This window comes from Eucalyptus grandis, chromosome 6 (assembly GCF_016545825.1).
Source record: "Eucalyptus grandis isolate ANBG69807.140 chromosome 6, ASM1654582v1, whole genome shotgun sequence".
Lineage (NCBI taxonomy): Eukaryota > Viridiplantae > Streptophyta > Magnoliopsida > Myrtales > Myrtaceae > Eucalyptus > Eucalyptus grandis.
This window is the reverse complement of record NC_052617.1, coordinates 38,208,087-38,235,829: the sequence shown is the minus strand read 5'-3', so window position 1 is coordinate 38,235,829 and position 27,743 is coordinate 38,208,087. Positions and strand designations below refer to the sequence as shown.

At 40.2% G+C, this 27,743-nt stretch overlaps 3 protein-coding genes across 3 annotated transcripts; 1 reads left to right on the top strand and 2 right to left on the bottom strand.

The window, feature by feature from the left end:
- The first annotated feature begins 1,661 nt into the window (after nucleotides 1–1,661).
- Nucleotides 1,662–2,828, top strand: LOC104449616 (protein MKS1). Its single transcript, XM_010063838.3, has one exon. It carries the CDS (start codon nucleotides 1,773–1,775, stop codon nucleotides 2,562–2,564), a length of 792 nt encoding a protein of 263 aa, XP_010062140.1. The 5' UTR covers nucleotides 1,662–1,772; the 3' UTR covers nucleotides 2,565–2,828.
- A 7,314-nt stretch (nucleotides 2,829–10,142) lies between these two features.
- Nucleotides 10,143–14,328, bottom strand: LOC104449615. The gene is made up of 6 exons (XM_010063837.3): nucleotides 14,134–14,328; nucleotides 13,231–13,316; nucleotides 11,666–12,229; nucleotides 11,336–11,557; nucleotides 11,133–11,257; nucleotides 10,143–10,538 (listed from the first exon to the last, which is right to left on the bottom strand). The coding sequence occupies exons 1-6, from the start codon at nucleotides 14,212–14,214 to the stop codon at nucleotides 10,360–10,362; spliced, it is 1,257 nt and encodes a 418-aa protein (XP_010062139.2). The 5' UTR covers nucleotides 14,215–14,328; the 3' UTR covers nucleotides 10,143–10,359.
- Nucleotides 14,329–17,621: 3,293 nt separating this feature from the next.
- On the bottom strand, nucleotides 17,622–22,527 carry LOC104449614. The gene is made up of 8 exons (XM_010063834.3): nucleotides 22,435–22,527; nucleotides 21,592–21,677; nucleotides 20,078–20,570; nucleotides 19,778–19,901; nucleotides 18,961–19,090; nucleotides 18,455–18,494; nucleotides 18,091–18,301; nucleotides 17,622–17,959 (listed from the first exon to the last, which is right to left on the bottom strand). Exons 1-8 carry the CDS (start codon nucleotides 22,435–22,437, stop codon nucleotides 17,886–17,888), a joined length of 1,161 nt encoding a protein of 386 aa, XP_010062136.2. The 5' UTR covers nucleotides 22,438–22,527; the 3' UTR covers nucleotides 17,622–17,885.
- Nucleotides 22,528–27,743: the final 5,216 nt, after the last annotated feature.

Here is a 27,743-nt window from a genome sequence, read left to right as displayed (position 1 = left end):
AATACACTTGTTGATGTAACGTGTCTGATTATATATATATTGTGGCTTGATAATGTCTCGTGCACTAATTATAGAATCGGTTCTCAAGTCTTAAGTCATGTGGCTCAATATACCACCTTGGCAATACGCTTTCAGAGCGAGAGAAAATGGGAAATGGTTAGGTTTAAATCCTAGTACCCGAAAGGAGCCGGACTGGGTTTAGGAGTGCAAGTTTGAAGAGATCCAAGCAACTGGAGTCAACACAAGTTCAGGTCCAATAAGGCTGGTGAGCTTTGGTAGCTCATTTGCATTTGAATAGGTCCAACAAAGCTTGCACCCAAGCCCTCTCTTATCCTTTGGGTGGGATTGGCTCGTCGTCATTTTGTCCAATTTTTCTCAATGTCTACTTCGATATAGACCCCTCCCTCCCTCCCTCCTCCCCTCCCCCCTCTCTCTCTCTCTCAAACGCTCTATTCACTTTTTTTTTTCTCTAAGGTACTTAGAATTCTTCAAGCGCCCCATAAATTTTGTTGTATTGATCCAGTCGCTCATCCCGTGCCCTTGGATAACGAAGCGACGACTAAATTAATACAAGAAGAGGGAGAATGACGAAGGATCAACGTGCTTTGTTTCATGGGTCTGCTAAATTCATGGGTAGTAGTTAGCCGAAAAATTAGCATAAAGAATTCATTGTAAGCAAAGCAAAGCGTAAAAAAGAAAAGTCGCATCCACACCATAGAAAAGAACATAAAATGTTTATGGCAATCTACCTTCAACATTGAAACATAACCAAACTCTTTCAATATGATCCTAATGGCGCATTCGACATGTCTAAGAATCAGGGGTCGATTCCACTTTACCGCAAACGCTTCATCCTTGCAACCCCCATAAAAATATACTATAGAAGTGTTCTTGAAAAAATCGATGCATTAGATTAATTACTTTTTTTTCCTTGTGATATAATAAATCTGAGATTGCTGACCTCACTCATTTCATTGAATTCGAGCAGTTCCATCACTAAATTCAGACATAAATCGCCACGTTTTCACGGTGCAAAAAAAGTCATAAATCTCGTTCGCACCTGAATTACCCGCTATACACTCCATGTCTGGCCTTTTCCTTTGACTGCACCTGCTAGTTAAAAAGAGTTGGACGTTGCAGATTCGCGATCCCATTGCGAACTCTTTTAGAAGAGCAACAGCAATGGATGGGAACGAAATGACTGCTAGCACATCATGGTTAAAGGAAAACCAAACCCATCACTTCTTCCCGTTCTCTCTCCTTCTTGTTTTGTCTTGTTTTGTCAATGGCCAGGGAGAGGAGAGACGAGACTCGGTCTTCCAAGTAGTCCTAGCGGTAGTGCCGTCAGGTTCACCATTACAACGACAAGTTCCCAACATCTCCATTGCTCGATCCCATGTAAATCCACCCACATGAAGCACGAGTACGATAAAAACCACCAACGTCGTAAAATTTTCCTTGACCTAGTTCCTCATGAATTTTTGTCCCAGAGGGACGCGTGACGTCACCATGAAAGGCTCCTGACGTCGATCGCGACTCCTTCTAACCCTCCCTCAAAGGTTAGACGAGTTCAAACGCCCATAAAACTAAGAAACCGGCCTTAAATATATCATTAGAATAGTATAAGTTTTATAATAAGACCCGTTTCGTTTCGTTTCATCATTTGATGATAATAGTCCCCCGAATATTTTAATCCCCAACCTTCATTGACTTGCTCACTTTAAATATTTCACGTAAAACCCTCATATTCGCTGGTCTCCAGTAGAATAATAATGCGCTCGACATCAACATTAGCATTTCCTCCTCCGCCATCATATCTTTCCCATCTCTCCTTTCATCGGCTCACCTTCCAGACTGCGAATCCGATCGTTCCCGGCATGGACTCCGATTTCCCGGCCGGTAAATCGCCGAGGCGAGAGCTCCAAGGCCCCCGCCCGCCAGCGCTCAAGGTCCGCAAAGACTCCCACAAGATCCGGAAGCCCCCCATGGCTCCGCCGCAGCAGCAGCAGTATCAACAGCCGTCGCAGCATCTGCCGGCCCCGCCCCGCCCGCCGGTCATCATCTACGCCGTGTCCCCGAAGGTCATCCACACGAACCCTAGCGAGTTCATGTCGCTGGTCCAGCGCCTCACCGGGGCATCGTCCACCTACTTGCCGTCCCCCGTGGCCTCTGGCGGGGTGTCGCCCGCGGCACGGTTCGCGACGGTCGAGAGAGCGAAGCCGCCGGAAGGGAAGCAGATCATGGGCGGTGGGGACATATTGGGGGAAATAGAATCGATGGGGCAAATTGGTCACGGTGGAGTGGTGGAGAGGACTGGGTCAATACCGGGGATTTTGTCGCCAGGGCCGGCCTCGCTGCAGCCAATCCCTTCGAGCTTCTTCTCGCCGCTGTCGGACCCGAACCCGCTGAGCTTCTTCCATGACTTGAGCCCGGCTCTCTACAGCACCAAGAACCACTTCACGGACGGCAGTTTTTTGCTTCAGAGTCCATCCCCATTTATCTCGCCTCGGATAACTTCGCCTGCCCCATCTTTAGATTTCTTCAGTAATTTCTTTGACTTGTAAACACAACATACTAGAATTAGGAAAAACATTTTAGAAACATGGGTGGTTTTAATTATGGAAATTTCTGTAATTTCTCAGCGTCTGTTGAGATTATAGAGAGAGTTTGAATCGGAATGGCATTTGATTCTTTTTGTGGCCAGCAAGTTGGAAGCTTATGGCTTGGATTTTGTTGTCGCTTTCTTTCGATTTAGTTTGGTAGGTCAATTGATGATACATAACGCTGCAGTTAAGGCTGAATAAATTCATTGTAATAGTCACCGGTCCCCCTTTTTCATCCAATTATTTTCTTGTCTTTTTTATTTTGCAGGAGATACCATCCGCAAATGTTTGGCACTATGTGATTATACATTTCTTCTTGTTATAACATGCTTCCGGCAAAAGAAGATTGGCTATCAACACTTCTTTTTTCCGTCGCATTTTGCTATGCTGACCGGCCAGAAAGAAAAGAGAAGGCTTCTGCGAAACATTCAAATCTTGTATTGACCTCCTTAAAAAGGGAATTGTATCATTGTGCTTGGCCCACCCCGATCTGATGATTTGTGCTTCTTCTTCCTTGATGAGAGCTAGAAATGTGAATCTTCATTGGGTGAAATCTTCGTCAGGCAAACGCCTTGCTTGCCAAGGCCTAACGCTAGACGCGCATTTTCAAAAGGGGTAGTAGTAACTTTGATATTATGTTGAAAAGTCTAACTCAAAAGTTTAAATTAATAAGTGAAGGGAGACCACATGAATATAAAAAGTGTTTAAAGCCAGTTGTCAAATGATGTGAGATAATATTTCAATAATCCATAAGAGAACGTACTTCTTGATATAACTCTAAAGCTAAGTCTTAACATGTTTATGGTCCAAACCCTGTCCTACAAATTTAAATGTACTCCAAGATGTTCTACTTTTAATGCAAACGTGTTTGATGCATAGATCGATATATGGAACATGCTCATAATGAGGAGGGGAGGCCTAGCAATACTATGTATCTATATAATTTCTCGAAAGGAAAATGAAGCCAATGCTAGGATAGCAACATTAGCCTTTAGATAGAGGCATTTTGGCTCTTTTTGGAGTGTCTGGGAACATCTAAATCGGCTTTTTGTAAGCACCTTGAAGTTGTAGCTAAAGTGCTTTTGGAACCTCTACAAACAAAATTCTCTCGTTTCTAGAGGATTTTTAAATATATGCTGCCAAACTTATAGCCAGATATCTAAAGTCAGCACAACCCAATTTTACGTCACAAAAGGGAATTAGAAAGAGATTGGCCCATGTGGCACGCTCGCGACGAGTGTCGTGAGTCCGGACGGATCATTAAGGACAACCTTCTTTGTTATTAGCTAGCTAAAGTACCGTGAAAAAGCAAATAGCTAGAAATAAAAAAATCCGCTTTGCTCTTGCTAAGTCAATACACTAAACTTAAAACCCTCGTTTTTTACGACAAGTTTCACATTAATGATGGCGATCTCTTGGATTGTAAGCATAAAATAACTCGAATACATCACCTTGAGATCATGTGTCATCTTATGCCATATGAAGCAATACGAACAGGTCTAGAACAGACCACTGGATCTTAGCCAAAAGGCTGAGGAAGCTATAGGTTTGGAAGACGTGCGGATGTTTGAAATTGCGTCGCCTTTACGAGGTTATCATTGGAGGGACAATAAACTATACAAAAATAGCTGATTTGGGCAAGAAAATAAGTCTATAAGGGGGGACCAAAATCGATTTGGCTGTGGAACACACGCTGACCGAGCAAAGGAACACCGACGCCATCGGGGACAAAGTAGTTGAGCTTCTTTATCGCGGTGGGCTCTATCAAACCTATATTGCTCAACCATATGGACACAGTGCCCATAACAAAAGCATCGAAAAGACAAAGACCGTCGCGTGTTGGTGCATGAACCGCTTGACTCAGGCTCCAGCCCTAAACAAGAGATGCTGACCTTGACTTTTTCACACACCAGCCTTGACATCGCCCTCCGTATTAATTTATAATTAGTACTGAAACCTTCAGAACCATCGATCGAACTTCTTCCTCCTTTCTAGACGAGCATTGACTCCGGAGGAAAAGTACGAGAGAGAGAGAGAGATCTCAGACATTGCTGGGCAACTATTCTAGAAGGTGATCGAGTTGAGGTGCTCCTTCCACCTCGGTCGTGTCTGTCATTAGAGGCGCATCGGTCCAAAGGACATTTCCGCTTTTGTTGTGCTTTTCAATTCGGGTTTTGTCACTTTGTTTGGCGCTTGATTTGTTTATGCCGCATAATGTCAAAGTGTAAATGGGAGTGGTTGCGCAAAAAGCGATCGATGAAGTGGAAAGTCTAACCATGTGTTAACATTGTTTTATGTCTAGTAACTTTCAGGGGGCAGATTGCTAATTTTTTATCAAGCGGCCTCTGTGGAAGATTTCTCACGATGACGGTAAATTAACTCGAAGGACTTCCTTAGGGTTAAATTCTATTATCAATTAGTTAGCTCGAAGGGCATTCTTGGCATAAATTATTTTTTTATTTTAAAAACTTTGGTCCTTAGTTTCGTGCGGCACAGTGTCTCATTTTCTTGTTGTCTAGGAGTGAAATCACGGGATATCTTTTACCATACTTTAATTAGATCGCTTCATTTGACATTTGAACCAACTTTTGAGATCTAACAATCGTGAAGAAAGTCAAACTCAAGCTTAGATATACTCGAAAAAAGTAAAACCCGCGTGATCGGAAATAAATTCAGGATTTAATGCTTAGATTAAATTTATAAGAGGCAAGATCACCTATACAAGAGTAAAGTCATAGTTAGATTCTTATGAATATGGCTATTTAATTATCTCGTTCTTAAAGTTAACGAGAGTAATTAAACTAATGATTAGTACCCTTAATAATGAAGGATATCTTGACTAATAATTAACAAAAGAACCTTAAACTCGCCTCGAGCGGGGTGGACTTGACCAGCTTCCTATTTGGGTAGTTTTAATTTGAGTTTTAGCCCTGTCCATCTCTAAGAAAGAAGAAAAAAGGACGCGGCTGATCAATTAATAATTTAGTGAATTCTGAATCATTGCAAGTGGGGATTGAAATTAATGCTCGTTAGTTCCAGAAGATAAGAACAACGCCCACCAACTACGCTGAAACGTGCAAGAAACTGTTTGGATGATGGGTTCCTACGAGATCCTCTCTAGATGGTAGTTAGGGTTGATATTGGGATAAAAGTATAAGAATAATTTTAAGCCTATTATAATTATGATAATTCAGTCATAAAATTTTAATGGTAATTTAATCTTAAATCTTTTCACATTTTATCAATTAAGTTCATCCAGCGAATTTTAGTGGAAATCGCTAATGTAAACACTCATCATCTAACGTAGATATTTTATAGTGATATTTTAATAATTATTTGAATATTTTTATGTTTTTTCTCTTCTTTTTTTTTTTTTTTTTAATTATTTGAATATTTTTATGTTTTTTTTCATTTTCTTTTTCTTTTTTTTGGGTCCTTTTCTTCTTTTGTTATTACTTTCATTTTGGCTGGACCTTCACTGGCCACTAAGCGAGGAGAGAAACAAGCCCTCCCCACTCATTGGTAAGGGCCCTCACCTCACCTAGGCCCTCACCAAATCTAGACAAGGATTCGCAACCTTGCTGGCTATGCGTGAGGGATGCAGCCCTCCCCCAATTGCCCAATCTAGGGAGAGCTTTCATGCCCTCTCTTGTGACTAACAGGGCAAGGCCACCAACACCTCGTCGGACATGGGCAAGGTGGCCAACGAGGCGCTAGTGGCCCTTACCCAAATCAATTTTTTAAAAATTATAGAAATTATCCATGTCAATATCGATTATATCACATAAGAACGGTCGTTGTCCACATTAGTAATTTTCAATTAAAATTGATTGAAATGGCTTAATTAACAAATTGTGAAAAAAAAAATAGAATTAAATTGGCACAATTAAAAAGTTTAAGACTTTTTTGATACTTTTTTTGTGCTTATAGCTTGCAAACGGGTTCACATGGACCGTGATTAAGCTGTTAAAAGAGATTAATCAATCGCTATTGACTTTAACCACCCATCCGATGCCGCAACTGCAACCGCGGTCACTTTCTTCTATGACCCCATGTAGATTTTGACATAATTGATTGAATGATTCGAGGAAGAAAATTTGTACTTGGCTCCAACGACTTCACAATACATAGCCCCTCAAACAAGCTGGATATCATCATGCGCAGGCCAGTGACCATAACCCAAACCACGGGAAATTGAACAGGACGCTAATGGCGACTCCCATTTCGACGGACGTAGCAGCCTTAACGAGATCCTCTGCATGTGTACACGGATATCTACGCGATTCGATTGGTGTAACTTCATTCCAATCTCATTCGCTCCCGTCCCTGTTGTTGGTAGTCTGAAAGGGACTTTTCCTCTTCTCTTTTGAAGTTTTTCTTTCCAGAATTAACCTTCCTGACTCGAGGGTTTTCGTTTGAATTAATGCTTCAAGGATCGGGATTGTCAAGCAGCAAGCATCAACATGCATGCGAAACGAGCAGATATTAGACTGTGAGAAAATTATCAAAAAAATCTTAAATTTATTATAATTTTTTCTAATTCAGTTATAAATTTTTTTTAATCATTTCAGTCATAAATTTTTTACAATTATATCGATTTAATTCATCCAACTAAATTTAGCTAGACAACACTGATGTAGACACCAGTGCACAATTTTTTATAATATTTAAATTTTTGAAATTACCAAAAAAGTCATAAACCGATTACAATTGTGTCAATTTAGTCCTACAACTTTTTTTTGGCTAATTTAGTCCTAAACATTTTTACAATTGTGTCAATTCAATCCATCTAGCCAAAATTAGCCGATTGGTGCTGATGTAGACGCCGATCGAGGACAATGGCGGCGAACGCTAATGTAGCAATTTTTTTATATATTTTATATTTTTTCGATTTTTTTTAAATTTTTTTCCCCAACCTTCTCCTTCTTCTTCCTCTAGCCGGCTGGTGAGGGCCAGTGAGGTCAACCTTGCCGGCCACTGGCAAGGCTTGCCCCCGCAGACCACTTGCGAAGGCGAGTCTCACCCGGCAACAAAGCAAGGTCGAGCCTTGCCAAATCTAGCAACAGTTGCCTCACCTTCGCCAATGGCCGAGTGGGGGCGAGCCTCGCCGACTAGAGGAAGGAGAAGGTAGGGGAAAAAATTCAAAAAAAAATAAAAAAATTCAAAAAAATATTTAAAAAAATTTTGCCACATCAGTGTTTGCCAGCCGACGTCCACGTCAATGCCAACCGACCAATTTTGGCCAGATGGACTAAATTAGCCAAAATAAAAAATTTAGGACTGAATTAGCATAATTGTAATAGGTTTATGACTTTTTTTAATAGTTCTCTCAAATTTTATTTTATATTTCCTTTTTTTCTCTTTTTTTATTTTTATTTTTTTTGCCTCCTCTCTCTTCCTTTTTCTTACTCTAGCGATCCGCCAGCGGAGATGGCCGGCACGATCGATGAGCTTGCCTCGACATCATTGGGCGAGGGTGCTCACCTAGATCCAATGAGGCAAGCCCTCACTAATGGATCGACAAGCTTGACATCACCGTCGCTAGGGCAAGGGCGAGCTTACCCAACCACTAGTGAGGCAAGCCCTCACTAGAGGGCAAGCCTCGCCAGTGGAGTGGCAAGCCCAACCTCACCTAGATATGGTGAGGTCGGCCAAGCCCAACCCCTGGCAAGGCTCACCTTATTGATCCACTAGCAAGGGCTTGCCTCTCTAGATTTGGCAAGGGTGGATTTAGGCAAGGCAAGCCCTCGCCAAATCCAATGGAGACTCGCCTCACCAATGGTTAGGCGAGCTCGTCAGCTACCTCAGTCCGACAACCGGCCCTCCCCTTTGGATGATCGCTAGAACAAGAGGAAGAGTAGGGAAGAGGAAAAGAAAGGAAAATTAAAATTAAAAATGAAATATTATTAAAAAAATCCACGTCAGCACTAATTGGCTAAATTTAGTTAGATGGACTAAATTAATACGATTACAAAAGATTTAGAATTGAAATGACAAAAGAAAAGTTTAAAATTAAATTGAAAAAATTAGAATAGATTTAAGACTTTTTTGATAATTTTTCCATTAAAATGCTTTGCATTGAGAAATGAAGTTGCTTGAAAATTATAAATCGCTGGGAGAGAATTATCATGAAAACAATCTTCACTCATAACGTGAATTTTTCGAAAATGTTAGAGAAATTGAATGCAATCAAAGTCCCGATAGTGACGTCACTTGCTGGCGAAGGTTTCAATTTCCAAAAGCATTTAATCAAAAAGGAGACTTGCTTAATAACGGGGAATACGTAGACTGGTCCAGGACTTTGGGACTGCCCGAAACGACGACCTTCTCAAGTAACCATCATGGAGAGGGCTGGAATTGATCGTGTAGCTCTCCTTCATGATGGAACACTTGACAAAGAGCAATCACTCAAAAGATCTGTCCAGTCAAAGCGTGTGAAAAGGTTTCACCGCCGTGTACACCCCGGGGAGGGTGCAAAAGCGAACGACTTCAGCAGCAAACATTCCCAGCATGCTGATGTAAGAATAAGACCTGATCTGAACCGTCGTACACCCATCTAATCACCCCTCCATTGTGCGCAGGCTTCAGGGCACCACCACGAAATCTTGCTCCTTTGAACATATCATAGCATCTGGGTGAAGCAGTTTTTCTCCTGCTGAACCTCCATCGGACAGGTATTCAGCAGAGTTGCAACTGTAGAACGACAGTGCACCTGCGTTCTCATCCGACCCCTCAAATGCCTACATGGAGACATCCAAGTTAAATTATAAGGAGAATTACACATATGATCCCTCGACTCTAGCCTAATGTGTAATATCGTACCTGAACTTTTAATTTGTTCAATAAAAAATTTAACATATATTCAATCTAAGCCTTAAATCATATGAAAATATCAAATGTTATCATCTCATCAATTGAATCTAATATTGCTAAGAACGATGGACATAAAAGTAAGATCATATGCCATCCGCAAAAAATATTCATCACAAATCAAAATACAACAATCAACATCATCAAATAACATAAACAATCTTTTTTCCAAATTAAAAAAAAATAAAGAAATAATATATTCTAATTTGAGCTGACCATCTCACTTACATAATCAACATATATCGGTTTTTACGTCCACCATTTAAACGTACCAAAAAAAAATTATAATCAGCAAAATTCATAACTCTAATTTACTTTATGCACTAAATTGAATACACACCAAAAGTCCACCATTTAAACGTACTAAAAAAAAAATTATAATCAGCAAAATTCACAACTCTAATTTACTTCATGCACTAAATTGAACACACATCAAAAGTTTATAGATCACATTAAACAAATCACATTAAACGAATTAAAAATCTAAAAATAACATTACATATTGAGTCAAATGTCTAAAAATCATTTATGTTTAAAAACCATTTATGTTGTTTTCTCCAAGTTCTATTTGATGGCAAATGCTCCAACATAACATTGCTGAAACCTCTAAAACAATTGCAAACCGGAGGCTTAAACGATACAGTACCTCGGAGAGACTCGAAGTTCATCTCATCAGTGAACAGATAGTAAGAGATCTATATTTTCAACTTTCTTCAGGCTTTACACATCCGTCCTTACAAGAGATTAGTTTAGACCACAGAACAAAAAGCCATACGAACAAACAATTCAGTAAGGGCAAGCCGGGGCTTAAACTGTACATTTGACATATAAGCCATTCCAAACCTGCACATCAAAATCTGAAAGAACCAGGAAGAAAAAAAATTTGTCAATACACAGTGCTCGAACCATCACTTCCGCTGATGCTTAGAGGACTCCCAGGGCTGTGCATCTTCCAACTAATCCTCTTCAACGGACCTTTCACTGATCCAGGCGTATCAACATCAACCTTGGACACAGGCAAAGGTTCCCTGAAAACCCCCCACAAATAGAATTTTGACTGAAATCCTGAAAAAGAGTAGGAGAGAAACAAACCAAATCATGAGGAGCTTTTCTTAAGAAAGTTGACTTAACTCTCACTAAAAGATTAAGAAATGGTCCTTTACGGTCTGTCAATTTTGTGCTCAAAACCTGGCTTTGAGAACCAAATGAGACATCACTTTCTGTGACATCACTTTCAGATTTATATCAGAGCAGAAATGTGTTTCTCGTATTGCATCTCACTAAGTCGTTAGTGATATAACTTGAATTTGGTAAATTGCCAGATTAACATAAAGACAAGCTCCACCACATTTCACATAGGGTTGCCTTACAGTTCTAACAATAAGAATAAAATTGGAGAACACCACAAATCAGCTTGCTTTCAAAAATATTTCTCAAACAGAGCCTTGTGGGAAACAAAGAAAAAAAAAAAAAAAAAATAAAAAAAAAAAAATTTGGAGAATGCTATAAATCAGCTTTCTTTAAATAATGTCCATTCTCTTCTGTTAGATAAAAACTTAAAAAGAGCAACCGAAAAAAAAGAAGAAGAAGTTCCAAAGAACACTTCAGGAGTTGGGTGCAAAGGCATTTGAAATTTGTAAGAATAAACATCTAACTTACTCCAAAGGTGCAACGGCAGCTTTGTGGAAGTGAAAACTAGGAACTCTGCGTTGGTAACCACCACTCTCATGGCAAGATCATTGCGGATCATTTCGATGACAAGGCTATCAAAAAATTCTTGCTCACTGCACAGACAAGGAGACGAGTAAGAAATCCAGACGAAACGGATAAGGATCTTTAAACATTGAGCGTAAGACAATCACCTCTTGTTATCAGGAAATATGTATATTGCAATACTATCATCACTGGGACCCCGGTCCTTGAAGCCTTTTGGCCATACTTTAGGTGTAGGATGCAATTCAGTGCAAAGAATCGAAGGGAACAACTTTGCCTCCTTGTTCACTTTAGAGCATGCTAAGTCGGACACATGTGCCACGACTTTCCCAAAATAATTGATCCCTTGTTTGTTGAATTTCAAACTTCCCCTGTAAATGAAAAAATAAAATAACAATATAAAAAGAAAAAGAAATCATAAGCGGGCATTTGCTGCTAGAGAACCAAGAAATTTAGAAGGAAAGGGAGGTCAATTTTACCTCCAGATTGGATCAATAATTGGCTGGGCATACGAGTAAGTACGTTCCCCAAATAGTTTTGGACAATCAAGCTTTGGTGATTCTAGGGCTTTCATGGATTCAGCCTCTTCATTAGAGTTCCGCATGTCTCCCAAGGTAGCTCTCATATCTATTCCAATATTGTCAGCTTTTTCATAGTTTCCGCTGCTCCGAGTTCCATAAACTTGACTAAGACATACATATTTGGTTTTTCCAACATCTGTCTCTGAAGTAAAGACCCTGCCCTTCTCAGCCAACTGTCCTTCCTTATCTCTAACCATTAGTGGCTTGAGTTCATTCTTCTTTCTCCTCTTCTTCTCCCTCATCCACTTCTCAATCTCAATCTTCTTCCCCAATCTTTCTATAGGAAAACTTTTTGAATTTTTTGTACATTGAACGAATTCTATAGTCTCTAAGTCATCCTCTTCACAAAGGGAAGAGCAACTTTCCTCATTGGTATTGGGCTTTCCAAGCTTGTGTCGACAATCCTCGCAGAACCAAACAACATGTTCGTCGAAAGTTTTAGGCAAGGTTTCTAGGCAATAGCTGAATAGCACAAAAGGCTTACAGTCAAATTTCAAACAGTGAGCATCTTTGACATGAGCTGAAGTTGGTATAAAAATTTAGCATGTTAAAGTATACAGAAATCGAGGAAGATTGCAGGTCGCTATATCAATTGCTACTTGGCCACATTCGACAGAAAAAATAACATTAGGTTCGTACCAATATTAGTATATCACCAACTACCCTAGAAGCGATAGATGAGGAATGATGATTTCTTAATGACTTAAGAATTTCCCCATTTCATTTGCTAAAGGATTCAACTGACAAGTGGTTTGCCCAAAATTTCTTAGCTAGAAATCTGTATTTGCTATTGACACAATAGAGTTCATGGGAAACCTATGATACATGACATAATGTGTAATATGAAGTCTTGGAAAGTATGTGTTATGCATGATAGACACGGTTAGATAGATAGCTGTGCAACTCTCACTCCATCATTCCAAAGAAAAAGAACAAAAACTCCCTCTCACTCCAGTCTAAAGAGAACCAGCAAAGAAAAGATCTAAAAAAATAGAAACCTGGGAAATTCTTCAGATGCGAGACTCTAGGTTCAGTTGTTACACATCCAATAAAGCAACGTTATATGTGCAACTTCCACCAGATATACCTCACAAAGTACATCAGTAAATCAAGGAGAGACCCTCGGGTGAACGATTACTAGGTTGGATTACCCAACTCCATAATTTGCATCACAACTTGAATGGTCAACCACGGCAAAAAATACCTCAATTTAATGTGCAAAAGGAATACTGTGAGTTTAAGTATCCAAAAGGCTTGTAATGATTTCCTCAACTAGCTAGAGCAAGATTCAGGAAAAACTAATACCACGTATAGAACTCTACACATGTGCATTCGCATGCACGCATGCATGCATGCATGCATACAGGTGCTTGCACGTATCATGCAGTGCTGTGTGCACATCTACATGCACGGTTGCCTAGGATTATGTGATATAATTGAAGAGGAAGTGAGGGCAAACTTACAGGTGAATGGCACATTCCTGACAGTCGCCACAATAGATCAGAGCAACATCGAAGCCATTGTCCCCACATTCTAGGCAGACAGTCACCTGGAAGAACAAAAGGATTGAGAATACCCAAAACAATGGAAAACAAACTCGCTTTTTTTTTTCTAATATTGGTAAGGTTCACATAAAATTCGGATGGCCGAGCTGAATAGAAGTTGGAGATTACACTATTTACCATAACTTGAGTCTATAACTTGTTTACAAAGCTCCAAACTACCAAAATTTCAGCAACTAATTCCGAAATTTGAATTCTTGAACTAATTAAAAGCTAAGCATACATGAATTACTTGAACTAGTTCAGCGAACGCCGCCAAAAGAAAAAACAGAGGTATTTTGCGCAGAATTTCAAATTCGACCCGGCAGCTTTAAAACGCCCTATTGATTTTCCTTCAGATCTGGCCCGCATGCGACAATTCATTAGTCAATCCTACATGATGAACAGTAGGAGATAACGTTAACCATGCTCCGCCACCCCGGCATTCCTCAGCGGTGGAAGGTGGCCGCCCGGCATTGAGCCGCAATCAGACCGCCGCATTGAGCCGCAATCAGACCGCCGCATGCCGCACCGACGAGGTCGAATCCCGGACAAGAAACGACTTGAAATTAGGGTAAACTCCGGACAGTATTCCGGTTCTCCACGTACCCAAAAATGTACCCTCCTCAAACACCCCTCACGCTAATCCGACCGGAAGGGAAAACGAAAATCACGGCCCCCGCGAAAAACATGGAGCGGCGAAAGGTCGAGCACGGAGACGGCGAAACAGAAGGGGAAAAAGAAGGAAAAGGGAGAAGAAGATTCGAGCTCGGCCAGCACAGGAGGAGGAAGAACCGAGAGGAGAGAACGACGGAGCTCGCGTACCATTCCTCTCGCGGAAGTCGGTCCCGGAGGAGCGGGTGGGTCCTCCGCCGTCCGCGGCGCCGGCCGGGGGAGTCGCCGCATTCCGAGGAGGGAGCTGCCTTGTCGGAGACGGATCCGCGATAAAGACAGAGAGAGAGAGAGAGAAGAGATAAAACCCTCCCGCGCCGTTCTGTTTCGACAACGAGCTGGCGGACTTCTAGAATGAACGTGTCGGAGTCATTTTGGATTCATGCTCTAAAAGCAGAATTATTAAGAAAAAGAATGCGATTTGCCTTGCCGCCACTTCGTTTCTTCAGGTTGTTTTGGGCCTTAAGCAAGGCCCAAAAAACTTCACTAAGATTGCGCCTAAGCTGTGGTCGACGATTCTTTTTATTCCCTAAGGAATTAAAAAAATTACAAAAAAAGAAAAAAAGCACTAGCTTTTAGCACGATGTCCTCTTTTGACTATTTCTGGGGCTTTATAGGGAAAGACCAATGTGTAAAATGAGTAAGATGTAATGAAAATTAGAAATGACGAAATTTATAATGATGGCACGCCTCGTTATGAACAGTATATTTACGGATTAAAAATAGAGGGAGAAAAGAAAGTACTCCTTGAGGAGGATTTAATTTTTGAATGTGAGTATATTGGTTTTTCTTTTGAGGAATATGGTTCAAAATCTGAAGATTTTAGGAGTTAAATCATTTGGAGGAAAATAAGAAAGGCCCTTAACCATCTTGCAATTAATTACGTCATCAGATACGCGCCAGGGTTTCCAACATTTTAAACGACGACGCGTATGGAAAGGAAAAGGGGCATGTTTTTCATAGGTTTGTACTTACCAAATCATGATTTTGAATCTGCAGAGAATCTATGCAACGATTTCGAAAGCTTACGCAACTATGATAAAGTCTTGTCTTGTAAAACCGTCACTTTATTCATAGCCACTCCTTGCGTTGACTAAACTTTTCCACCGTACATAATTTGACACCTTATGGTACAAGGTCAAATGAAACTTAATTGGCTGAATGAGTTGTGTTGTGAAATAACGCTGAAATCAGCGAATTTTGCAACTCGAATCTAATGCAAAATGAAAAAAATTATCGCAAAAATCAATGCAAAATAATAAGTACATAAGAAATTTATGTTATTCAATCTAAATTTCGGACCTAGCCAACCACCTAAAAATCAATTATGAATCAAACAAATGCAGATTTTACAATCGTTCAAAAGCATTTTTCAGCCCTAAATTACGCCTCAAGCAAAACCCACTCTCACAATCCATTACAAGGAAAAACTTCAAGCTTCTTTTGTCAGCTCTAATGCACAATAACTGAGTAAAATTCCATTTTTATATGTTCACATGTGACTTGCCGACTCAAATCAGGAATCCAACGTCAATGTGAAAAGCATTCCAATAAGAAATTGCCTTTTTTGGACATGAAGTTACAAACTTACAAGTCATGTTTGGGTCTTGAATTGGATTTCCTTCACTAATTCGGCCTTTGCTTTTTGTCCAGAGGGAAAAAGGAGTTAAACGTTTTAGAGGTTAATAAAATGACTTAAAAGCGAGCTTACAGCTTTTGTTAGGCGGGACCTCTCCCTTAACTTTTGACGTCGCCAACATTTACCAAACAAACACCACAAACAAAGGCGCCGAACAAGACTGACAAGGGGAAAAGCATATTGAACCACGGTGAACAAAACACCAGATGTTGAGGTTAGTTAAAGATCACCGTTGAGCCAACCCTACCAAGACACATTCGAAGGCGACTCAAAATCGGAAGATAGATGTGTACGACCTTCGTTCGAACGTTTTGTCGAACAAATCCTGCGCGGTGGATTAAAGAGAAAACATTGAGCACTTCAAAACCCCAACGCACATCCAGACTTAGAAGAAATCGCCAAGACATACTTGAAATCAACAGCAGCGGCTCCATAAAACCCAACACGCGTAGGAGTAACAAAAGGAAAGAAGGGGCCTCGGCTTCTCCGGCTTGGCCAAAACAGGGCGAGCCGACAAAAGGTCTGCGAAGCAAGCATTTGGCCGTGGGGTCCCCTACCCAGCTCGGAGACGGCGGCAAGAAGGCGCTATGGCCGACCGCCTCGCGATGTCTCTGAGCCGAGATCCTCGGGGAGAAGGGGGTCGAACCGAAAAAGGAACTCACCGGAGTTGTGGGGACGCCGGCTGGACGCCTTTGGACGGCGACAGCGGAGGCGGCTGGTCGTGCGTGGCCAAGGAGGCGAAGTGCATCCTGCTGAGAGCAAAAGGAAACGAGCTGCCGCTTCTTCCCTTTCTCTCCGCCCCACTCTCGGATCCCCCTCTCCATTTCTCCTACCTTTCTCTCTCTCTCTCTCTCTCTCTCTCTCTCTCTCTCTCTCCCTTTAAAGTCTGGTCGGCAGGCGCGCATGGCCCCTGCCACCGCCAGCTACCCTGCCGCCCTCGCCCCGACCCTCTCTGCCTCGCCCTGCATCTCTCTGGCTTGTATTGTACCACGCTCTGCGCTGAAGAGGGAAGAAGAAGACCGCCACGCGGGCCGGGCAGGGGGAAAGGAGATCGGGCTGGGGCCGACCCGGACAGACCTGGGCCCACCAACCTGGGTCCTCGACCTGATCGTCGGTCGGATTGGGCTTAACTCAACCCCCAGACCGACTAAGCCCATCTTTTGTCTTCATATTTTTCGCTTCCTGATACGTTTTCACCTCCATAATATCAACGAACAAAGCTTTACACCGAAACGTCAAGACATCGAACATGCGTACACTGAGAAGAGAATCCAAACAAATCCACAGCCGAGACTCGGATCATTGGGAAATGAAGGCTACCTGAATGAATTGAAGAAGAACGTCACGATTTTTCTTTTTCTTTTTCTTTTTCTTTTAAGGAAACGAGCATCCCAGTGTTTTGATAGAAAATGTTTTTCTTTTTCTTTTGGTTCGACTCATTTCAATTCGGTTTTTCGATTTTGGTTTTCAGCTTATAGTTTTCGGTTTTGGCTCTCTTTTTTTCTTCTTTTGTACATATTTTTCGTTTCCAAGAAATAAGCTCTTATCAGTTTGTTGATTCGGTTCGATTCAATTAACCGATAAAAACAATTTCAGTTTTTTATGAAAACTGAACTGAAAAAACCGAATCTTTCAGTTCGGTTCAGTTTGGTTTTTGACACCCCTAATCACCAGCACATGGCAGTCAGTCCGGATACATGACGCAGAGACAGGTTGCACGATCTTGGTTCAAGCATATCGTCAAGCATGTGGCAGGCACCAAGAAGGAGGGAGAAACTGAGCCCATTGAGGCTCGAACTCGCAATGGCACTGAACACAATTCAGTGGACAAACACAGCACGGAGACCAGGGATGACCTGCCGACACTCAAAACTGAGTGCAAGCGAGCATCGGCAAGTGTCGGCCCCAGTTGGTTGAGACGGGAAAACAGGGTACTAAAATGGGTACGGCCACAGGTCCCTACCTGGCTTAGCAGCGGTGCATTAATATAAAGAGAATACAAAGTCAATCCCTTCATCGCCATCCCAAATAAATTTTTATGAAACAAGTTAAGAAATTCCTAGAGAGATGGATTGCATATTTGTATCATTCTCATTGTTGAATCAATTCAAGTTGAACACTGCAATGGGGAATCATATCATGGATCATGGATAGGCACTGGAACTGGGAATCACTTAGTAGCTCTAATGCATGAAAAGATGCATACTGATATTACCCGTAACTCTGCAGAAAGTGGAAGTTATTCAAAAGTTAGCTATACTGTCTTTCAAGCTCTACGTGAAGGGGGACACATGCGCCACGACCCTCCAACGTAATCAACCCATTGTTTGCTGAATTCCCCTGTAAATAAACAAAAATTAAACCCAAAAAAAAGAAGAAAAACTGATATAATCATGAGGATGTGTATTCCCGACATCATAGGAACTCCAGAAACATCACTTTGCTAAATGAGAGGAGAGAGAGAAAAATACCAGCAGGGTAAGGCACTCGAATGGTGGGAACTGCAGCAGTCGTCCCTCCAGTCATATTTGGCCCCCCAAGTTGCATAGTATGCTGACCTGGCATCCGATAACCAAGAAACATCGGATGCCCATGATTACCAGGAGGTCGATGACCTGACTGCCCAAATGCGCGTATGTCGCTTCTATCTGCAGATGGTGCCCAATATCTTTGCAGGTAATGCTGGGCCATGTAAGTATTATAGTTATAGGCACCCCGCAATGCAGAAGAGTAGATCAACTCATATCAGTGAGCTCGATATGGGTTACTTAACACTTTATGCTACAACTTCTAAGAAAAGTTGAAATTTCGACAATAAGGATATCTAATATTTACCTGTGGATGCACATAGTTAGGCCAATATGTAGGGCAGAAGCTGCGGTGAAGAAAGTAATTGAATCACTTTAGAAGATACAGACATATCAAAGTATTACATCAACAGGAATCTTTTCCTATCAAATAATTTGTTGAAGATATCATCAATTTGACCAATTTAATCAATATGCTGACCTTCATACTGCAAGTGGCCAGGAATGGATTTGATAATCTTAAATACAAACAGAGCTCCAACCAATATATGGGAGATGAAATGTCACAAACTTTGCTCACACAACACTTCATTCAGGCAAACAAAAAGGAAGATGCTCCACACACTCGGTCATATCTGATTTTCCATTTTGCATGTGATCAACAAATTTACTCTCTGATTTTGGAAGTTTTGAATTATATGCCAGTTACTACATCTCTGGAAACCCAGATTGCACGGCAGCACAAGCATCCAATTCTAACCAGGACAAATAACTGTAAGTTCCTCGCAGGAAATTACATGACTTTGGACTTACCCATAAGGAGGATAGACATATCCAGGCTGATAACCATAAGAACTCGGATGCTGGTAGACAGGATTCCCAACGTAACTCGCCCTGGGAGCCTGCACACTTCCAATCAGAGGTGTTACAGGTCTCAGTTGCCCTAGGACAACAAAACAGGTATCCGTTAGATCAAGAAAACATAAACTAGAAACTCCAAAATGTGACTACTACGTAGCTCAAATGAAACACCAGTACATTGTAACACTCATGATTGATGACTATGTCGAAGGAGGGCCCTGCTCCCTGTACTTATTTAGAGAGCCATGTCTTGTGGCTTACAATCCGAGATATTCATTTAGTTGTCAACATACAAGACGCCAAGAAGACAAATATCATTGAATTTCACAATTCATTCGGCAGTCATTTAACAAACTTTGAGGGCACATACTATAATTTTCTCGCCCATTGTGCCCTAAATGCAGATTTTCAGCATACTTCAATTATGGACCAATGTCTGCAAAACCTTATATTGCACCATTACTATTATGAACAGGCCAATTAACTGGTGCATAGATCCACTGGTTTAAACACCCATTTGCATCACATCAATGGATAAATCAATTTTAGTAAAAGTTCTTGGTAAACCTAGCTTGCTCTTTATTACTACCATTGGTACCCTAACAACGTGAATAAGTTCTTGCTGTAATATACAACACTCCAACTGTGACTAAAACAAAACTAACTTCCATCAATTCATGTCACACTGGATCAAATGCCACACAGCACTGTCAGTTGGAGCATGCAATGTTCACATTCAGGCAGTACCGTGGATCAAAACAGAAAGTACCGTAAGGAAGAGGTGGCCGAGGCTGGCCGAGAGAAGCCAAATTGCAGGGAGCCATTCTGCCATCAATAACTGAGCTGGGATTTTCACAAGCTCTTCTCACAGATTCACAATCGCGGAATGTCATCTAACCTCCACATAAATCCAATACACAAGTAAAAACACCTTGGCTACAAACCCATCACCATCATGTTGAACGAGAAAAAAATGAACATGCCCACTCAGAAGGAATAATTAAAACCAGCATTTCCAAATAACAAAAGCTAAACAGTCACAGCCACAGAACAGAACATCAATACTTACATATCCATAGTTTCTGCTGCACCGAGTTTCAGAAACTTGACTAAGAGGTATATCTTTGGTCTTTTTGACTTGTGGCCCCGAAGTAGTTCCACTGCCCTTCTCGCCCATCTGTCCTCCTTCCTCATCTTTTTCCCTTTGGGGCTTGAGCTTACTCTTCTTTCCCTTCTTCTTCTTTCCCAATCTTTCCATGCCATTATCACCTAACTGTCCTCTTTCCTCATCTTTTTCCCTTTGGGGCTTGAGCTCATTCTTCTCCCTCTTCTTCCTCTTCTTATTCTTCTTCTTCCCCAATTTTTCTGGAGGGATATACTCATTAGAATTCTTTGAACATTGGACTGATTCTGCAATCCTTAAGTTTGGCAAGTCATCCAATTCAGACAGGGGAGAGCAACTTTCCTCGTTGGCTTTGGGCTTTCCGAGCTTGGGTTGACAATCGTCGCAAAACCATTCAACACATTCATCGAAATTTTTAGGCAAGGTTTCTAGGCAATAGCTGAAAAGCATGAAAGGAAGACCATCAAACTTCAAATGGTAAGCATTTCTTTGCAAGAGCCAAGCGTACATAATATAGTGCAGATATTTGGCACGTTAAATTAATAAACTTGACGGATTGCAGCTTGCTATTTTAACTACCACGTGGCCACATTCGACAAAATATATAGAACTAGGTTCAAAATTCAATAAGTACACCACCAACTGCACTAGAACCGACAGAAAGGAAATGCTGGTGTACTAAAGACTATCAAATTTCCCAATTTCATTTGCTAAAGGACTCAAATGACAAGTGACATGCCTGAAATTCGTTCGCTAGATATCCACAAGTGTCATCTGCTATTGACACAACAGAGTTCATAGGAAGCCTATAATACTTGGCATGATGTGTGATAGAAAGTCTTGAAAATTATGAAATATGCATGACAGACGTGGATAGATCGAACAAGTGTACATCTGTAGCTTTACAATGTCTAAATCTTTCCCTCTCACTCCATCATTCAAAAGAAAGAAAATCTTTCCCTCTCACTACAGTCTGAAGTGAAACCAGCCCCGTAAAGATCTAAACAAATAGAATCCTGAGGGTTTCTTTCTTTCCAGACTCTTAGGTTCAACTGTTATATATCCTATAGAGCAATGCTACTTGTGCAACTTCCACCAGAAATATCTCACAAAGTTAATCAATGAATCAAGTGTGGAGATCCTTGAGCGAACAATAACTAGGTTTGATGCCCCCAACAGACTCATACACTACAACTCCATAATTTGCATCATAACTCTAATGGTCAACACAGCCAAAGACACTTCAAATCTTAGGTACAAAAGGAATACTGTGACTTTAAGAATTTAAAAGGCCTGTAAATCACCATGATCAACTCAACTAGCTGGAGCAAGAATGCACAAGAACTAATACCTACATAAAAATCATGTGCATGCATCCATACAAGTGCACACATGTATTGGGTAGTACTGCATGCACGGTTGTCGAGAATTACATTATGCAGTCGTGAAGGCGAACTTACCGGTGAATAGCATAACTTTGACAGTCCACACAATAGATCAAAGCAACATCGAAGCCCTTGTCCCCACATTGCAGGCAAACAGTTGCCTGCAGGAACACAAGGATTAAGCATACCGAAAACAAGGTAAACAAGCTGGCATTTTTATCTAGTATTGGTAAAGTTCACATAAAAAATTCGAATGGCCAAGCTGAATAGAAGTGCGAGATTTCACTATATAACAAGACTGAGTCTACGACTTAATTTCGAAATTAAAATTGTTATCTGCTTAAAGACTATATATACATAAATTATTTTTAACTACTTCGGCCAAAAAGAACACGTATTTTGCCCAAATTTTCAATTTCAATCCAGCTTTAAAACTTATTAGCGCAATACCGCACCCTTTGATTTTGCTTCACTTCTGGCCCCCGTGCAATAACAAAAAAGTTAATTTTACATGACTAACATTGCAAGATAACTTTAACTATCCTCGACAACCCAGCCTTTAGTCGATGAGATCGAGTGCTGAAGCGGTTGATGGTGACCCAGCATTGAGCCGAAATCAGAATGTGGCATGTCGCAGTTTCGGAAAAAACAACTAAAACTAAGAGTAAACTTCGGACCTTATTCGAGTTCTTTGGATCCAAAGTGTACCGTGTGTAACGCTGATCACAGTAATTCTAACGCAAAAGGAAAACAAAATCATGGTTCTTGTGAAAACCAGCGATGAAAAACGAACCTTTACGAGAATTTGGCGGCAAAAAGTCAAGCACAGAAAAAGCCAAAAAAAAGGAAACGAAAGATTGGAGCTTTGGCCAACCAAAAAGAAAGATGCAAGAAGAGAGACCGCCGGAGTTTGTGTACCATTCCTTTCGCCGGAACTGCTCCCGCAAAGGCGGGTTCTCCGTTGTCTCGCCGGAGGGAGAGCACCGGAAGAGAAAACCTCTTCTGGTTCTTTTTTCACGAACAGTAGAAACTTCAGAGAGAGAGAATGTCGGACTATTTATTCGAATCGGGAAAAATATTAAATAAGGATACTTTTTTTTTTTTTTTTGAATCACAAAGTGAAGATATGGAGTGAGCAATTTTTTCAAGAGAAGTTTCCCTAAATAGCTCAACTTACTTCCAAATAAGGCTCCCAGGTAACCGGACGGGCGAGCTTCTTCCGGCGGATAAAATATGCATCTTTATCCAACGTATTCTGGTTTGAATTCTGATTGAAGCGAGGGTTCTAAGCAATTTTACTCCAGACGTCACAGGCGCAGCTTCTCGATCACCGGACGCCATGTCTTCCGATCGCGTCTCTCGTTCCGTGTTCCGTCATCCGGTTGGGGGAGAGTTTCGTACTTGTCTTTTGCTGTCGATTCGTTGCGCTGTTTATATCCAACCGGGTGAGTTTCGTTCATACCCGGAAACGTTATGGACATAGTCGATGAGCCGTTTTGTAGATTGCACCACGTAATAATTTGGGCTAAGGCTGCTGTTACAAATCCTGTAGTGGAGATTGACGATCAGTACGCGCGAGCGGGAGCTGATTGTTCTGTGACAGAGAAGATCACAAACTGGACTTGGCATTACACAACCCTGTTTCTCCAAAGCATAGGTGAGACATCACTACTTCTAGCTTCTCCTACTCTTTTCGGGGTTCGATTCGACCAGCGACTTCAACTTTGTCAGTAATTACCGCAACGGAGACTCGGATTGTTGGCAATATGAGACAGCCACGCGATGGATGCAAATTTTTTTTTGGATTTCGATCATGTAATTTACAGAGTTGCTTAGCCAGACTACTCCCTGGAACGTAGTATATCTGCTTTCTTGCAAATGGGAAGCTCTATCCTTCAACTGCAAACCCCCCTTTTTTTCTGGTTCCCAAGGCAAAGAAGACGGTGATCATCTAAAACTGATCTTGATGGCTGTATTTAAACGATAGGATAGAAGAGCAACGATGGTATGATTGCCAGTGTAGCAACTCTACTCTCAATGCCCACATTGGACTTCTTGTTGACAAAAGGGATGATAATTCTACGTGATATCTTTTGGTTCGGAATTATGTCGATCCATAGAACTAGAAGTTCAGGATTGCTGATCTGCTTCCTTTCTCCCCTTTCCCATTTCATTAGCGGTGGCCAACCGGGTCATGTGCCCGTATTTTAACTCATATTTAAGGGATTGGGTTATATATGAATTGTCTAAAATCTAAAATATGGGTTGGAAGTTGGAACGGGTTTACTAGAAAAAGGTCCAATAAATGATGGGTTTTAATGGGTGTGGAAAAACCCACTTGTGGAATCACCCAAGAAATATCACCTTCGCCCCTTAAATTAGGGTATGCTCGTCGTATATCTTTTTCTTTGTTTAAAAAGAGATGCAATACAGAGTAACATTGAAAAAGAAAGAAAGATGATTTCCAATTGTAAACGCCTTCGATAGTTTGAGTATTTTCTGTACGATGAAGTGGTAGAGATAGGTTTTGCTGCTCCTCCCAATTCTAAAGACGATTCACTTGAAAATATAAGCTTTGCTCTTGAAAGGGCATCAAGGAAATTGAATGGGTGGAAATACGGATTCCCTGAATTTCTAAAGCAAGTTGTTTTTTTTTTTTTTTTTGTCGGTCCTCTTTCTTTCTAAAGCAAGTTGTAAAATGTTAAAGCAAAAAATGTTAACAAAAGTAAAGCAAAATTGAACTTAACATAAAATGCATGCCAATTAATTTTAATGAAGGCGTTAGGATGGGTTAATTGGGTGGGTATAGCTTTTATTAGATCGGGTTGAATAAGAGTTAATACAAATATAAATAGTTTTGTATCTATTAATTGGTTTTAAAAAAATCAACATGTTTTAAATATGACCAAAACCTAACGCAACCTACCCATTTGACGCCTCTATACTTATTATGCACTTGTAACTACTTGGTTATACTGAGTTACGTTACCTAGAGAAGTTACTAAAATACAAAATAGTGATAAAATTATTTGAAAAGTTATAAATATATTGTACAGCAATCAATTTAATTATAAATATTTTAATTGAGTAAATTTAAGTTTAAATTTTCTGATAATTTGTCAATTTAATCCTAAGTTTTTTTACAATTTAGAAATCACCGACATGAACAATTTTATAGTTTTTTTTATTTTTCTAGAATTCTTTTATTCTTTATTTTTTCTTTTATTCTTTTCCAACTCTAGCAGCTAGGTTGCTAGCTCACCCTTGCCTAGTCTGGTGAGGCCCACCAGCAACGTCGTTGGCCTTGGAAAATATAAAAGGAAAAGATGAAAATTGATAAAAAATTGTTTACGTTAACGTCAATTTTGTCGGGTTAGCAATTTTCGATCAAAATTGACTAAAAGAACTAACTTGACAAATTATCAAAATATTTAAAACTAAATCAGCATAATCAAAATATTTATAATTGAATTAGCGATCATACAATAGATTTAGAAACTTTTTAACAATTATCCCTACTTATAAGTCAATAATACATATGATTACTAGCAGCACTAGAGAAATTACTTATTTTAGTTGACAATATATTTGCTTGTTATCATTCTTCAAAAGAAGTTACTTGCAATATGAATAAAATACTAAATTTACCGACGAGTCGATACTTAATATTCTATATGGATAAGGAGAAAATACTTTTCCAGTGTCATATAGGTGTTATAATTTTTAGGCTGTTTTTACGTCTTTTATATTAGTTACTAACATCCTTCATTTTGTTAATTTACTCTTTTAGTTCCTCATAAAATTTTGTCCAAGTAACATATCCTCAGGAGGAGCTTAAAGTGGATTAAATAGGTGGTTACAAAATTTTTAAGGGTTGGGTTAAATAATGGGTATTTATGGTGACATGATTTTTTTTTCTGGGTTGAAAATATGGTGATATGAGTTAGTTCTAGTATTAATCGCTTAAATTTTTTTTTTTGTTAGAAGTCGCTTAAATTGAGAAATTGGTCAATATGGGTTAAATGAACCAATTTCAATTGGACCTTTTTGAATCCAACCAAATCTATTTTGATACCTAACTCTAATAAAAGACATCTATGACACAACCGGTTCAAAGGTCTTGTTATAATTTCTTCTGCATGGTTGTTTATCTTAGCTTCCTCTAATTCCAGGATTTGCCACCAATATCGTAGTGAACATTCACATGCACATATTTTTCATTTAATTCATACCAAGGCAAATCCTGCCTACCCAAAAAAAAAAAAAATTATTGACCTGATAATACCAAGGCAACAGGGCACCATGTATGTAAATTAAGAACCTGCCATATTATTGCAAGTCAATAACTTCTTGAAAATCAATGCTATCCCCGTAAAGAAAACGCTGGGATGCCCTTTCTCGATCCTCCATATTAAAGTGCATTGCCTATAAAAGCCCCAGCAAAGTTAGTGTTCTTGCATAACAAGGGCTCACTAATCACTACAAAGCTTGGCTTTAGCAAGAGAAGAAAGAAAGCAGATGGCGAAATCGTCGACCTCATTTGCTTTGCCTTTACTTATTTTACTAATTTCAGGTGGTCCTCATGTCATATCTCCGCAGCTTGCATGAACAATATGTCGTATTTAAATGACGTCAGGGTTCGAAGTTTTTCACTATATAACCGAAAATCAATCGTGCTCACGCCCTGTGTCATGACGCTTGTTTGCAGGGGCATTGATCGTGCTAAGGGTGGAGGCTTGCTCGATTGCGGTGATAGGCGGTGGTTGCCCTGACAAAAATAAGTGTCGGGACACGTGCGTCCCATGCTGGAGAGGAGTCGGTCAGATCGTTGCCTATTGCCGACCGGCAGGCGGAGGAGGGATACCCTACGACCAATGCATTTGTGACTTCAAGAAAGGCGCACCTTGCCCCCCACGGGGCCTGCCCAAATGTCCACCTTCGGCTATTTACATACCCAGTTGAACTAATGCGTGTAATGTAGTATCTTAGCTAATCTTAGCAGATTGAATAATCAGGACTAGATGTCAAGATATGTGACCACAGTTGGATGAATCAACGGAGCCTTTTTGCTACTTTTCGCTACTTTTCATGCCCAGCGACCTTAATAACTACAGAATGACCGATTGAGATAGAAAAGGAGAATCGATCTTGACACATAGATTGATTGTAATTATTTCTAATTTAAGGGCTAATGTCAAATTTCATAAAGCAAATCTTTTTGACCTCAAACCTTTACCCAAGAAATTTCAGAACAAAAGGCCGTTGTCAAGATGATCTTTCATCTTTCCTTTATTGGAAAAAGGGATGAATTCGTGATTTGAAGCTAGTGGAGATAATCACGAGATAATTCTTCGGACATCGCCAATTTCCTAATATTTGACTTTGAATCTTTTCCGTTTGACCAACAAATCGTGGTATACGAAGAATTGCCCCCTGTCCTCTTCACTTATAGCGTCAGAGGGATCCATCGTCACTTACGAAGAAAACGCTGCGTTACACACCTGAACAGTGAACGAAGAAGTTCTTGCAAAAGACGCAAGAAATTCCAGCATCGAGATAAGATCTTGCGACTGCGATGACTTCAACAGTTCAAGTTTGGTAATCGTACAATCACTCGATTCTGAACGAATAATAAGGAAAAAGTTAGCAAAAATCCTAAACTATATTTACTGTGATATAATTACCTTAAACTATCTTTGTGTCATTAAAAAGAAACTAATACTATGCCCATTGTCAAATGATTTTATAGCAAACACGACTTTATTTTTATTTTTTTTAACTTAAGCCACGTGAGCACCATTTTGACGGATGATATATGTGTCACACATGTATAAATTTAAAGTTTTTAGGTGTCAAGAAAAAAAAAAGAGTAAATGTGTCGCAATGATAATTTGAGATTTTTCATGGCTTCTTTCCTATATAATAGGGAAAATTCTATGAAAGAGGAAAAAAAATAAGTCATCACTGAAATTCGGACAAAACCTGTTGGATTGAAACCTTACTCTCCTAGCACTTAATATAAACCAAGCATAAGAAAATTTTCAAGGAAAGCATTACGCAAATTTCTATCCTTGCATCTTTTCTAATTTTCTTAAAAAGATTGGCAAAGTATTTAATTAGATACTTTGTTCAAGAATAGGCCCTTCAAGTTGGAAACTATTACCGTCCAAAAAAAAGTTGGAAACTATGCAAAATTACCCACTTTATCACGTATCTATCGACACTAC

Bases quoted from the DNA above. Each gene is read 5' to 3' on its own strand.
- LOC104449616 (XM_010063838.3), top strand. From the start codon at position 1,773: ATGCGCTCGACATCAACATTAGCATTTCCTCCTCCGCCATCATATCTT.
- LOC104449615 (XM_010063837.3), bottom strand. From the start codon at position 14,214: ATGCGGCGACTCCCCCGGCCGGCGCCGCGGACGGCGGAGGACCCACCC. The intron at 13,317-14,133 runs GTACGCGAGCTC...TTGTTCTTCCAG, and splicing joins CGACTTCCGCGAGAGGAATG to GTGACTGTCTGCCTAGAATG. The intron at 12,230-13,230 runs GTAAGTTTGCCC...TGTGCTATTCAG, and splicing joins CAGGAATGTGCCATTCACCT to CTATTGCCTAGAAACCTTGC.
- LOC104449614 (XM_010063834.3), bottom strand. The intron at 19,091-19,777 runs GTACTTTCTGTT...TTGTTGTCCTAG, and splicing joins TCGGCCACCTCTTCCTTACG to GGCAACTGAGACCTGTAACA. The intron at 17,960-18,090 runs GTATTTTTCTCT...GTTTATTTACAG, and splicing joins TCGAGTGCCTTACCCTGCTG to GGGAATTCAGCAAACAATGG.